General features: G+C 49.2%; 2 protein-coding genes across 5 annotated transcripts in view; both read right to left on the reverse strand.

Annotated features, from left to right (window-relative positions):
- Positions 1–1,711, reverse strand: part of MPP4 (MAGUK p55 scaffold protein 4) — a 37,119-nt gene extending 35,408 nt beyond the window's left edge. Inside the window, exon 1 of the mRNA XM_062196834.1 lies at positions 1,633–1,711. Within this exon, the coding sequence (XP_062052818.1) occupies positions 1,633–1,708 (76 nt within the window). The 5' untranslated portion in view covers positions 1,709–1,711. The remainder of the gene's footprint in view (positions 1–1,632) is intronic.
- A 6,726-nt stretch (positions 1,712–8,437) lies between these two features.
- ALS2 (alsin Rho guanine nucleotide exchange factor ALS2) overlaps positions 8,438–13,709 on the reverse strand; it is a 78,438-nt gene continuing 73,166 nt past the window's right edge. For all 4 annotated transcript variants that reach the window (XM_062190024.1, XM_062190012.1, XM_062190019.1 and 1 more), the window contains exons 30-34: positions 12,861–12,906; positions 12,599–12,660; positions 11,584–11,733; positions 11,293–11,389; positions 8,438–9,712 (exon numbers count right to left, since the gene is read on the reverse strand). In XM_062190024.1, coding sequence (XP_062046008.1) covers positions 9,674–9,712; positions 11,293–11,389; positions 11,584–11,733; positions 12,599–12,660; positions 12,861–12,906 — 394 coding nt within the window. In that variant the 3' untranslated portion in view covers positions 8,438–9,673. The remainder of the gene's footprint in view (positions 9,713–11,292; positions 11,390–11,583; positions 11,734–12,598; positions 12,661–12,860; positions 12,907–13,709) is intronic.

Here is a 13,709-nt window from a genome sequence, read left to right on the forward strand (position 1 = left end):
GCGTGGCAAGAGAGGCAGATACAATTGCAGAGGGCAACTCAGACACCTGGAGCGTGCCTTACAGTCTCGGGAGGAGTAGACACAACCCTGGATTTAGGGCCAAAAGATCTGGCTTCACACCCTAGCCCATCACCTGCTGTGGGAGCTTCAAAAAGTCACGTAAGCCTCTGAAACCCAGTTTCCTTGTGGCCAAACAAGAATACAAAACATTCTTGGAAAATGTGGGTCCTGAAAAAAACTGTGCATGGACTTCCTTTTTTTTTTTTTTTTTTTTTTTGCCCCAAAATAGACTTATCTTTCAATTCCACTTTTCCATGAACTTTCTGAAAGAACTTCATGGGCTGGGCCGGTGCCGTGGCTCAATAGGCTAATCCTCCGCCTTTTGGCGCCAGCACACCAGGTTCTAGTCCTGGTTGGGGCAGCGATCCTGTCCTGGTTGCCCCTCTTCAAGGCCAGCTCTCTGCTGTGGCCAGGGAGTGCAGTGGAGGATGGCCCAAGTGCTTGGGTCCTGCACCCCATGGGAGACCAGGAGAAGCACCTGGCTCCTGCCATTGGATCAGCGTGGTGCGCCCACCGCAGCGTGCCTACCGCGGTGGCCATTGGAGGGTGAACCAATGGCAAAAAGGAAGACCTTTCTCTCTGTCTCTCTCTCACTGTCCACTCTGCCTGTCAAAAATTAAAAAAAAAAAAGAACTTCATGGGCTGACTTTCTTGTAGAGCTGTTGCTATTATTAGCATAACTAACATTAGGACATCAAATGGAAGGTTTCAATAGCATAATGTGACTGTTTCCCTGTCCCCATCTTCCTGGCCTGTGCTGCATCCCAGAATAATCCCCTTGTTTTCCGTATCCTCTTTCTCTAACCATCACGTCGTTTGTTTGTGCTCTTTCTGAAAATTCTTAGTGCAAATGTCCTTGAAACACCACTGGTTTCTAGGACAAATCTCAGCTTCTACTGATTGCAGGACTCAATGGATTTTAGTGAATGCTTGATTTTTCAACAAAGGTTTTCATAGAAATTCTATTTTTATAGTTATATTTTGAATGTGAACAAGTTATGCAGTTCTAAGATTTTTTTTAAATGTGTATTTATTTTCATCTATTGGGGGGAGAGAAAAAGGGAGAGGGAGAAGGAGAGAGAATCAATCTCCTATCCACTGGTTCACTCCCCAGATGCCCTCAGCAGCTGGGACTGGGAACTCCGCCTGCGTCTCTCACGTGGGTGGCAGGGCCCGAGGACTTGGGCTGTCTTCTGCTGCCTCCCAAGATGCACTAGCAGGAAGCTGGATCAGAAGCAGAGCAGGACTCGACCTGGTGCTCCCGTATGGGATGCAGACATCCCAAGTAGGGGTACAACTCGCTGTGACACAGTCCCCACCCCTGTTCTACATTATAATAAAATACTGTAGGGCAGGGAGCCAAAGGGTTCTGAATCCACCACGCTGATTCCTTTCCTTGAAAATTGCCCTCCAACTTGTCATGAGAATGTGTAGCAGTGCAACCAAATCTGCACGACGATTCCCTGTAGGGATCACGGCCCACCCATCAGGATTTCCTTCCATTCATTGAGCACATATTTATGGCGAAATTGTAAGGCTTCTGTGGTCTAGAGGAACCCAGGCAGCACATACCATTTTCCGACTTGGCTGCTGAAGAAAGCTTCCTGTCCTTGTCCGGCGGAGCTGCTCCTCTGTCTGACTGTATCATCCTCCCTGCCTGCGCTCCGAAAGGAATTCAGCTCTGGAAAGCAGAGGGGCCACACACAGCACGCAGCACACGCAGCCACACTGGCCACACAGCTCTCAGCGCGTGGCAGTCCCGTGGCATCGGTTGAGCAAACAGAGCACCAAGCTGTGCCCTGGGATGGACAGCAAATCAAACCCTGCTTGCTTTGAAACACTGTGGCAGTGGCCAATCTAAACTCACTGGCACTAGCTTTGTAAAACCGCCCACCCTGCCTCCTAGCTTTCAAACAAGTGACAAGTAATGCTGTACCAGCGAACTCCACAATGGCCATGGAAGGTGTATACTCTGAGAAAACTAGGAAGGGCTTTGAAAACTGCGTTGTACTCACACAAGCTTATGTTTTAATTCCATTTCCCTGAACTTTGTGGATCCCCTTGTATCTGGCTCATGTAAAAGTTCAAAGGCAGAGGCGACCCAGGGCTGGAAGGGTAGCCCTGTTGCAGGAAGTCGTCAGGGAATAGACTTCTTCTAGCTCACAGCTCCACCACCCAGCGGAGTCATATTGTTTTCACCCACTTTCTCCAAGACGGTGGCTGAAGCTCCAGCCATCACTCCTACATTTCAGCCCACCGCTGTGTAAGGAAGTCTTCTAGAAGTTGTCCTACACAATGAGGAACCATCCCACTCCCTGTATAACTTTCAAATGATGCCCTCAGGGGAAAAAAGCAGCTACAATTGTCTGAATCAAGAATCCAATTTTTCATTGTGTATAAACACAACATTTTTTCAGTGTTAATGTACATTGAACTTGATGGTTTGCTACCAGCATCGAGAAATACATTTATTTTGTTCAGCTTTAAACCTTACCAAACTGCTCCCAAATCATAAAATTATGTCATGATGCGCAGTGCTGCTTGTGGCATTTAGGGGATTCTCTAACATACTCTATAGTCAAGCTATGTCCACCCCTGCATTCCCTGTTGGATCTTCACAGATTCAGACAGGTGCTAGTTCATTCTTTCATTGGGGTAGTGATGTTCTATATTTACACCTGAAGTAGACGATGTCTTATTAACTATGCTTCTTTTATTTGTGCTTTTTATCATTACCAAAAAACTATGTGGGTTTTTTTTTTTTTAAACCACATGTAGTCAAGGTTTTCAGTCAAGGTTCTTCCAGGAGCAGACACACAGCCAAGATTCTAGTGCAGGCTGCTTAGTTGGGGAGGAATCCCAGGAAACAGCAGTGGGGCACAGGGCCTTGCGGCAAGAAAGGGGGTAGCCAGGAGAAGGTGTGTCATCAACCGAGGGTCCACCTGGGCAAGTGGAGCTCAATCCCATGGAGGGACAAGGGACAAGGGCAAGGGCTGGTTGCCCACCAACGTCGCCAGTCATTGGTCAGGGGCTCCTCCCAGACAGCATTACTCCTGGCACTGCTATGGACATGGTCAGATAGCAGGTGCACGCTTCGGCAGGTGGAAGATGATGAGGACAAGATATGGGTGAGGTACCAACACCATTTGTTATACCAGGATAATAGAGTGCATGCCAACGTCTTTTAAAAGCAGCATTTCCAATTAGTTGCTAAAGTCTGGAGTACTGAACCTGAACGAGCTGAGAAGCATTCTCTAGAATCTATGTAGATTCTGACTAAAAGGAAGAGAGATCAGAATTATGTGGAAGCAAGAACACTGGTAAGGAATGTTCCGCAACTCTCCCATACACACTCTCTCCCAGGCTCAATGCCACGTTCCAGTTCTCTGGAGTCTACCAAGACTTGGTAGCATTGTGCTTCTGCCTTGCTGCCCCACCATCCATCCTGCCCTGTCCCAACTGGGTCAGGTGAAACCGTGCCATTTCCTGTGTTCTGCTTTCCTAAGCCTCGATTGCATCATTGAGCACAAGAGTGGCAAATACGACTTGTCTTCCTTAGGGAGGGGAGGGCGGGGAATCGGACAGGGAGATGGACTGCCCGCCAGGCAAATCAGAGCAGCAGACGGGGCTGGCGCCAGGCAATCTCCTAAAATTCTGTTACTCTAGTGCGTCTCACACATCACACACATCCTGGATGAGGCTGCTCAGAGTGAACAGCTTCTGACCCATTTACAGCCGAGCTCGGGGCAGCCGGATAACTCACTTATTCACATATTCCAAACAGCTCATCCTGACCCAAAGCTTCTCATACAGGTGGAAACCATCATTTTCATCCCCATAACTTAGGCGAACTCTTAAAAACTGTGCGCGCCTGGGCGTCTTCAGTTTTCTGTGGCAAATTTACCACGGACTACATTGCCGACCCCCAAGTCACACGGTGAAGATAATTAGGTGAGTTCATGAGCGGGGCCCTCATGATGGCATTAGCGCCCCTAGGAGACACCCCCACCCCGAAAGCAGCCATCTGCAAGCCAGGAAGTCTTCAGAACTCAGACCCCAGACTTCCAGCCGCCAGGGCTGTGCTAAAGCCAGTCTGCTGTTCAAGCCACTTGGCCACGGCATTTTGTTATGGCAGCCCACACTAAGACACAACTCATCGAAAGCAAACGGTCTTCCCTCCCTCCAGGAGGCTAAGAAAACAGCTGTGAATTAATGTCCTCGCAGCCCCTCTGCTTCCCAATTCTCTCATTCATAAACTCGCCCGCTGTCCTGTATGTGTCATGCCTGGGGAACAGAGGCTTTGTCTTGTGCACGGTGTGGCCTCACCTGCCCCAGTGCTTGGCCATAGCAAGGCCTCTCAAAGTTCAGTTCTTGTTGGAAAGGGATAGAGAAACAGGAGGCCCAGAAATGGAAGGCAAAGCCTGGGCCCTCTCCCAGGGACTTGGAAGCAGCTGGGACCGGAAACCTGAGCCAGGAGGCAGCTTGGCCCCTCCTCTTCTCCCTACCCTGGTTCCCCGACTTTAACCTCCTCCTCCACCCAGCTGTAAAATCAGGGGCTGAGGGGGATCTTACAGGTGACCAGATGCAACACCTTCATTCCGCAGAGAGCGAACCTGACAGGCAATGAGGTATTCGGGAGAACTAGCCAGTACAAGGTCAAGGTCTCCCCTTCCCTCCCTCTCAGGGTCTCTGGACCGTCTTTGTCAGCTAGGATGGAGCCGTGTCTGCTGTCCAGAGAACAAGGATTCTGGACTGAGCCTGCAAGCGAGGCATCAGCCAGCCACATGTAAGCCGAGGCCGATTGAGTGACTCGGAGGGACGGCCAGTTCTTGGCACTGACTCAGAAGCTGCACTAGGGTACCTGACTCTGAAGAACTGGTCCTAAACGTTACTTTAAAAATCAGCACTCCCACTGGCTTTTAAAAATACACTGATTATTGAATGACCCTACCCCCTACCCCTGAATGCTTGCTTTTCAAGATAAAGCTTTTTACCAAAGTACTTGAAGTTTTACCAAAGTACTTGAAGTTCTGACAAGAAATAACCCATACCCATACGGCCGGCTTGCTCTGGGTCCAAATGTCGACGGGGATGAATTCTCCATTTTACTCGATCTCTACAACAACTTTTTAATCCGTACTAAGAAAACAGCTTCCCAAATAAAACCTGCTCTTCTAAAATAATAAAATTCTCCAGGCAGCCTGGATTACCAAGAAACTAAACCGCTTGTAGTAGATTACCCAGCATTCTACCTTCAGCTATTAAAAACAGCCAGACAAGCCAGACCATCGCAGGATTCTCGGCTGGTACCCGAGGATTATTTGGCGAGATCACTTACCTGCAAGACTGCACACCTGCGCTGTTGCGCCCACACAGACACAGCTTTAGTAGGAAACACGAGCCGGCTATTAGCTGCCAAAGTCACCTCGCTGCTCCAGATAAACTCTCTGCACATCCTCTTTGACTTAATCCGCGGCCCCAGCCCGGCCTAACCAGGAAATGACTCCTAAAGCTGCCCGGTCACAAATCTTCTTAAGTGGGCCTTGCACTGAAAACTCTCATTTGTATCATTTTCAATCTTCACCTCGTCTTCTCTTTCTCAAGTTGCCAATACACAGTTAACACCAAAAACAGTATTTTTGTTGGCTCTTTTAGGATTAAAGCCCCCTCACCCCCGTAACGAAGTACACATTTTGTTTTAATGAAAGGAAACACTGTGGATGCACCTGGTGCTAGCCACCATCAGCCTTATCAGCATCCTCACGTTCCCGTGAGTCAACGGGGGAAGCCGCTCAGCCCACAATGCTGAGGCCTTCCAGAAGCAGCTCCTCTGGCATCGGCTCACAAGCTACCAGCTCACAAGCTCACCCTGTCTCCGGTTGGAGTCACGGGCATCCCTTGGAACTGGGATTCTTTCAGTCTCTTGCATAAAATGGTGCGGCATTTGCACACAACCAATGCACATCCTCCCCTAAACTCTGAATCACTTCTAGATTATTTATCCAATATAATGGCAGTGCTACTTAAACTGTTATAATGTATGATTTAGGAAATAATGCAAACACCATCTCTATTCAGTACAGAAGCAATTTTTTAAAAATATAGTTTTGGGCCGGCACTGTGGCGTAGCAGGTAAAGCCGCCTCCTGCGTGTGGCATCCCATATGGGCACCTGTTGGAGTCCCGGCTGCTCCACTTCCAACCCAGCTCTCTGCTATGGCCTCAGAAGGCAGCAGAAGACGGCCCAAGTCCTTGGGCCCCTGCACCCGTGTGGGAGAATCAGAAGAAGCTTCTGGCATCAGATCAGCCCGGCTCTGGCTGTCACAGCCATTTGGGGACTGAATAGGTGGATGGAAGACCTCTCTCTCTCTCTCAACCTCTGGCTCTTTAAATAAATAAATAAATAAATCTTTATATATATATGTATATGTGTGTGTATATGTGTATATATATATATATATATATATTCTATCCACAGTTGGTTGAATCCACAGCTGTGGAACCTGTGGAGACAGAGAACCAAGCATCTAACTTTATGTGAAAATTCTCTGCTGCAGGGCCTGGTCTGTGGGGAAACTATTTGGAGGCAGGGATCACAGAAGTACAAGAGAAGGGCTACTGACGACAGCAAGGCCCAAGGTAGAGACCAAACAAGTTCATCATCGACTCTATCCCAAGTTAAACAAGTCTCCTTCTCTCTCCTCTGAGGATGAAAACACAGCTGGGAACACACACATCTGGCGATGCTTTGCACACACAGTACATTTTATCCAAAGCCTTTAATTGTAATGAAGTTTTCATTTTAACATTTTCTTTTTTTACCTTGAGATCTTTCAGTGCACAACCCTACCTGCAATGCCAGCTCCGGCAGCCGTGGTAGGGAAGAGCATTAGGATTAGATTAGAAAAGCTCCAAGGAGGAGGCTCAGCTCTGGCAGCAAGCAAATCACTGCCAGTCCTTATCTGCAAAATGGTAGAAAGGGGGTTCGCATCGGCCCCCCAGGCTGCTGTGAGCATTCCTCCTGCACGTCTAAGACCCGCCCAAGCGGCAAGAGTGCCAGACATTTCCCCTTACAGACATCAACCTGGAGCTGCGTTCTGAGACTCGCAAATTTATCATTTTAATAAGGTATCTGGAAAGTATCAATAGTACGAAGCCCCTCCCCTCCGGTAGGAAATAGCCAGTCTCACTGAAGGCTCCAGAGAAAGGACGAACTGTAACATGTTCTTAGAACTAAGGCAGCAAGGGACTGGCGCTGTGTGGGAGCAGGCTAAGCCTCCACCTGTGCCACTGGCATCCCACAGGCACCAGTTTGAGTCCTGGCTGCTCCTCTTCCAATCCAGCTCTCTGCTTATGGCCTGGGAAAAGCAGTGGACGATGGCCCAAGTGCTTGGGGCCCTGCAACAACACAGGAGACCCAGAAGAAGCTCTTGGCTCCTGACTTCAGATTGGTCCAGCTCCAGCCACAGGGAATGAACCAACAGACGGAAGACTTTGTTCCTCTCTCTCTCTCTCTCTCTCTCTCTGTAACTCTGCATCTCAAATAAATAAAATCTTAAACAAAACAAAAAAGACTAAGGCAGCTGGTCACCATTTAAGAATTTCTTAGTAGGCTCATTTGGCTGAAATGGACAAAGGTTTTATTTGTCCATTCCTGTATTTGAAGGTACTTCAAAAAGTTCATGGAAGAATGGAAAAGATGACTTTATTTTAGTGCAAAAACCATTGAAATCAATGCAAAGGTTTTTCATAATACACATTTTCTATGGACTTTTTGAAGACCCCATCACATGTATGGATTTCAATATTTTTTGCACCAAAATAAATTTATCTTTTAATTTCACTTTCCGGGAGCTTCTTAAAGTACCCTTAAAAGAACCCCCAATACTCCCTCCCCTGCCAAGTGATAAGACTTGAACTGGTGCACATATGGATGCCAGCACTGCAGGCAGCAGCTCAACCAGCTAGGCCACAGCGCCGGCCCCTAACCAGAATTTTAAATTCCTACTTTTCCCTTGCCTGACTCTGTTTAGGAGAGGGGAAAAAAATAACCAGCATCCATCAGACTAGGCCTCTGATTTAAAGGACTAAGAGAGTTCCTGAAGACGCTTGTCCTTGGGTTGTTCGATTGGAAAGTTAATTTATTCTGTGTCAGCAAAGGTGCTATCAATCAGTTTGTTTGTGTTTATTTTAGAGAGAGAAGGGGGGGGGGGTGCTGGAGAAGATAGAGAACACACTCTAATGCCCACCAGGGACCTCTGGGCCCAGAACAGAGGGGCATGAATTACAACATGGGCAAAAGAAATACTAAGCCTGGGTTTCCTTTTGCTGTCCAGGCTGCCCTGGGTCGTTGGCTCTGCAATCATACAACAAGCTCAGAAAGATGAACATCTTTTATTACGAAAACTGCTGTTCCATTACAGCCACCATTCTGAAACAGTATTTAATGAACATTTATCTTGATTATAAAGTAGAGCAGAACCCATGATCCTTTTCCAATGTCATGAACGCCTGCTGAGTCATTTCGCGCGAACGCTCACCGTGGAGTGGAGATGAGACGAGGGGAGCACCTGTGACCTGAAACAGCTACCAGTGTGACTCGGACAGTGTAAACTGACAGACAATACAAATACGACATGTTTAAAAAAAAGCAAAACCCTAAAATGTCGAGGAGCCACAACACTTGTGAGATGGGAGGCGCTCAAAGCTTGTTTCCTTGCTTTGCCTTCCCGTCCGTGAGTTCAGTGCGAGGTACCGTGGGGAGACCCACAGCACAAGGCTGCGACCGTGCGTGTCTTTGCTTCCATATTTCCCAATCTTCAGCCCTGCTCCACAACACAGCCTGCAGGCATGAGCGGGCCTCGGGACACGGCCTTCGCGCGGGGACACGTGTGCAGCACCCCAGCAGCGTCGGGATTCCAGTGTATTCACTCTGTGCAGCGCGGGGGGAAGGAAAAGCCGCACTTCCTATGTTCTCGGACGCAGTCTACGTCTGGGGGGTCAGGCCGTGGTAGCCACTGCTCAGAACCTCTCCCATCATGAATACCCTGGTGGAAAAGCTTCACAAACATTAAACCTGCAGTTTGAAAGTTCATCTCTCCCCTCCCTCAGCGAAGCGTGCTGCACACGGGATAGGGCAGGATTTAGGAAGGCATAGCGTGGCTGCTACGCTGTCCAGTACAGTCTGGTCCTTGCAAAGGGACCTGGGTAACTGCAGATGGGTTCAGGCAAACCAGAAACTCAAAAATACTCATCCACTCCTTTAATGTAAGAAGCCACGCCGGGAACTTTTCTTCCAGCTCCGTGGCGCTGATGTACCCTTACTGTCTCTTTTTCCAAATACGGGATGTGTGGTAGGTCGGGAACTTAACACGGGCCAAGGGCTGGTTTCACGGCTGTCTGCCACCTTTTCCATCCTCCCTTTAAACTACGCAGTCTCCCCCCCGACCCCAGCCGGCCTCAGGGCTGTGATTATTGGTAAGGCTCAGAAACGACAACCGAAATAGCACAACGTCCTTTCCAACTTCCACCCTGCTCTCTGCCGTGAAGGAGGCTCCAGCTGGTGCGATCGCACTCTCAGGGCAGATAATCCCGTGTTCAAGCTGTCATGCAGCCTAGTTAAGCTTCTCACGCTGGATCTGGTAGTAACAGGCCTGAAAAAAAGTCCAAAACAAGTCCAAGTTTACTTGGAAAGAAACCGCGGAAACAGAGCAATGCACGTGGGATGAAAGCAAGCCCAACTCGCGTTAGCACCGAGGGCCCCACAAACCCAGTTGTGTTCACTGTTCCCTGCTGCTCCAGTGCCAGGCCCCCATCCAATGGCTACATTTTTTGCCTAGCTGTGTAATGAGCATAGATAAAAACACCATAGGTTTGCCCTCCAAATCTCAAACAAAACCCCATCTTTTTTACTAGGCGTCTGATACAATGTTTTCAATTAATTCCTTTAATCCACATCCTTCCTCCAAAAGTGATAATGCAGTATCCAATAGTTTGCTTCACCATGTATTAATAAGTCCTCTCTTGGGGCCGGTTTTGTGGTGTATGGGCAAAGCTGCTGTCTGCAGCACTGGCATCCCATATGGGCACCAGTTTGAGTCCCAACTGCTCCACCTCCAGTCCAGCTCCCTGCTAATGCACCTGGGAAAGCAGCGGAAGATGGCCCAAGTGCTTGGGCCCTTGCACCCATGTGGGAGACCTGGATGAAGCTCCTGGCTTTGACCTGGCCCAGCCCCGGCTGTTGTGGCCATGGGGAGGGTGAACCAGCAGATGGTAGATCTCTGTCTCTCTCTCTCTGCAACTCTGACTTTCAAATAAATGAATCTTTAAAAACAAACCATCAAAAAATAAGTCCTCTCTTTTCTATTTTGATGTTTCTGTTTTTATGTGAAATTTTTATTATAATACTGTCTATAAAGGGCTGATCCTTTTCTTTTGGATATCTGTCTATTCCTATGACAGTAACATACTTTGTTATCTTAACCACTGTAGTTCTACAACATTCTATTAAGTGGCAGAGTCTAGTCTCCCTCTGTGTTGCTCTTCTGAGGAAGAAAATGGAAGTGACTCCCAAGAACCCCTAGAGGGCACCCGGATAGAGGACCTTGTCTGTGACCTTTTACAGTACACACCGGACAACAGAAAGAAGACAGATCTCGAATCTGTTACTTACATACTGCCTGATGGTTTTACCTTATTTCTAATAACTACTGTTGAGAGCTTTCTGGACGCTAAGAATCCTTTCTATTTCCTTTCCAGAGTTATACTTACTGACATAAGCGTAAGCCTTTGTAACAAACTGAAAGATCGACTGACGGAAAGCAGAGCTTGCTTTAGTGTTCTGAAGCACAGCTGACGTAACCCACTTCCTCAGCGTGCTTTAAACCGGGGTGGGGAACGTCCAGGCCGCGGGCCATATAAGACCACGGAATCGTCCGGTCTGGCCTCGCCAAGGCGACCACAGAAGGGACTCGAAAGTGAGCTCACCTACAACAGGCTGGTTTTTAGGTTGCTAGCATCGTGTGGCCCCTGTGATGTTATAAATACGCACACGGCCCTTGGCAGAACAAAGCTTCCCCACTCCTGTTTAAACTCCCACCCGCAGGAGCCCTAAAGGCGTGTAATAATGTCTGTCCGGAACTCCTGCACGAGGACCAAAGGGGTTAGCGACAGGCGCCACTGAGGCCGACGACGGGCGGACTTCGACGCCACCGGGAACACTGGCCGCACTCACCTTCAGGGTGGTGAACATGATGCCTTGCTCCCCATGCTGAAGGTAGGGGTCCATGAGGTCCTCGATGAGGTGCACCTCAGAGCCCAGGTTCCTGATCCTGCCCCGAAAGAAAAGGAAGGCGCTCACACATCCACCCTCCTTCTCTCTGATGGGAGAAGGCCGACCGGCGCTGGAAGGGGTTCAGAGGAGCGGGTTTTTTCTCGCGGGAGAGGACTCCCCTCATCAGCTCAGAGAGGCGGAGCAGACTCGCTGACATGACCACCCGCTAAGGGGCATCAGGAAGGTGCTCACCTGGCCCGCAGCACCACGTACAGGAAAACTGGGAACAAGTCGTCCATGGACCACAGGAAGTCCTCCTGGAGCGAGGCCAGCACGCTCTGCGAGATCTCTTCGAAGGTCTGCTGTATGACCTTCAGTTTGTCTGATGGGGTGAATGTCGTGCTGCCGTGCCAAAACAAACGAGAACGATGAGACAGGGCTCCTGTGATTGTCTTAAGCCACTGCTCGATCACTGTTGACACTGTCCCTGCCTGGGGCTCACGGGCCTGACAGTGGACACTGCAGGCACGCGGGCAGCGGGGAGGGATGGCCTCTGTGACCCAGGAGTGCCCGTGCCTGCACCCACACCCGTCGCAGTTCACAGGGAATGGAAGGAGGCACACGTCACAGCTTCCGGATCCAGGCAGAACCTCATTCTCCCAGCACGGGCTATTTTCTGAGGGAGACGTCTGCGTAATTCCCATCTGGCTGGACTGGATTATACAGATCAAGTGCCTGGATGGGCTCCCCGCCCTCTGACGATGGAAAGGGAGGCCAGCGCTGTGGCACAGCCGGTTCCTCTGCCACGCGGGCACCCCAAATCGCAGTGCTGGTTCCCGTCCCGCCTGTCCAGCTTCCAACCCAGCTCCCTGCTAATGTGCCTGGGAAGGCGCTGATGATGACTCGAGCCCACGGGCCCCTACACCCTCACGGGAGGCCCGGATGGAGTCACAGGCTCCTGACCTTGGCCCGGCTCAGCCCCGGCAGTAGCAGCCATCTTGGGACTGAACCGGCAGATGGAGGATCTGTTTCTGCTGCGGTCACTCTGCCTTTCAAACCAACCAATCAATCTTTACAAAGGGAAAGGAGAATACAAGGGAAGGGCTGCTCGCCGGAAAGACCACCCAGATGCCTCCCGGGAGCCCCTCCGACCTGCTGGCTGCACTTGACATCCTCTGGAGCTTAGGCAAAGCTGAGAGCTTATTAATATCTTAATAGATTAACCCCCACTTTGATCTGGGTGATTTTTCAACAAATCGGGGATTACCTGATCTGCTGCAGACATTCCACTGCTGACGCAAAGCAAGCATCTCTTGTGGTCGGTAAAACCTGCAGAAAGAGAATCGTGGAGGTCAAAGAAGACAGCTGTCTTTCGCAACAACAGTAAAATACATGGTGTCGGTGGCAGAGCAATCGACGCCAGCACAGCGCGGGTGCGTTCTACCCAAATAAAACACGAGCTTTTGCCATCTCGAATCTTTCGCACCGAAGAAAAGTATATTTGCTGAGGAAAGTAATCGCTACTGTACCTTTTTACTCTCTCCAAGGATCGACAAGGTCACTGGCCAAAATTTCCTACAATGGAATCCATAAATGTTACTGTAGGTTGTGACTGATGGTAGATGAAGCCCCACAAAAACAACTGACAGCCGTACTGGCTGCCCTGGCCCCATTAAGAATCAGTGCTCCACAGAGAGCTGAAGTTTTAATAGACGTTCCAGACACAATTTAAGAGTTTCTGTCATATCCCTAAGGGGTTTCTCATCCTACACTCCAATACATCTACACCACGGGGGTTAGCAAATACTGCCCAAAATCCATCCAGGAGTTTTATCTCATTTTTACTAAGTTGTTCCACCGAAAAATGCCCCTTCCAGCTAAGGCTTCTTTACTTTGTTCTGACAGCACAAACACGTAATTACTGGGGGAGGGGAGGGTCAGCTTTATCAACACACGAGAAAGAAAGCACAATCGATCAGCATTGGCAGGGAGGGGAAGGCGCAAGGCATGCTCCTGCCAAAGCCATTCGGGTATTGATAACGTCATTTGCAGGCCATACAAAATTATTAGCTTAAAATAAGCCTGCTGTGGATGTACTGAATTTGAGTCCCACCTGCAGGTGCCTTGGCAGGGCCGGCCAAATGCTTTCGTGGGCTTCCTACAGCTCACAGGCTGGCTGTTGCCCACCCTGCTCTGGAGTAACAACAGTGTCTTACAATAAAAAGAGTACTTGAAAGCGCTTTAATTAAAAGTTACGGATGAGATGAAGGCAAGAGAAGGAGGAAGAATACCAAAGAGTACGTACATTTTTCCCCCTGGGGAATATAGTCTGCTTTAAAGAAACATAAAGCCACAGGTGATGTGACTCGTGCTGAATT

This window comes from Lepus europaeus, chromosome 1, assembly GCF_033115175.1.
Source record: "Lepus europaeus isolate LE1 chromosome 1, mLepTim1.pri, whole genome shotgun sequence".
Classification (NCBI taxonomy): Eukaryota; Metazoa; Chordata; class Mammalia; order Lagomorpha; family Leporidae; genus Lepus; species Lepus europaeus.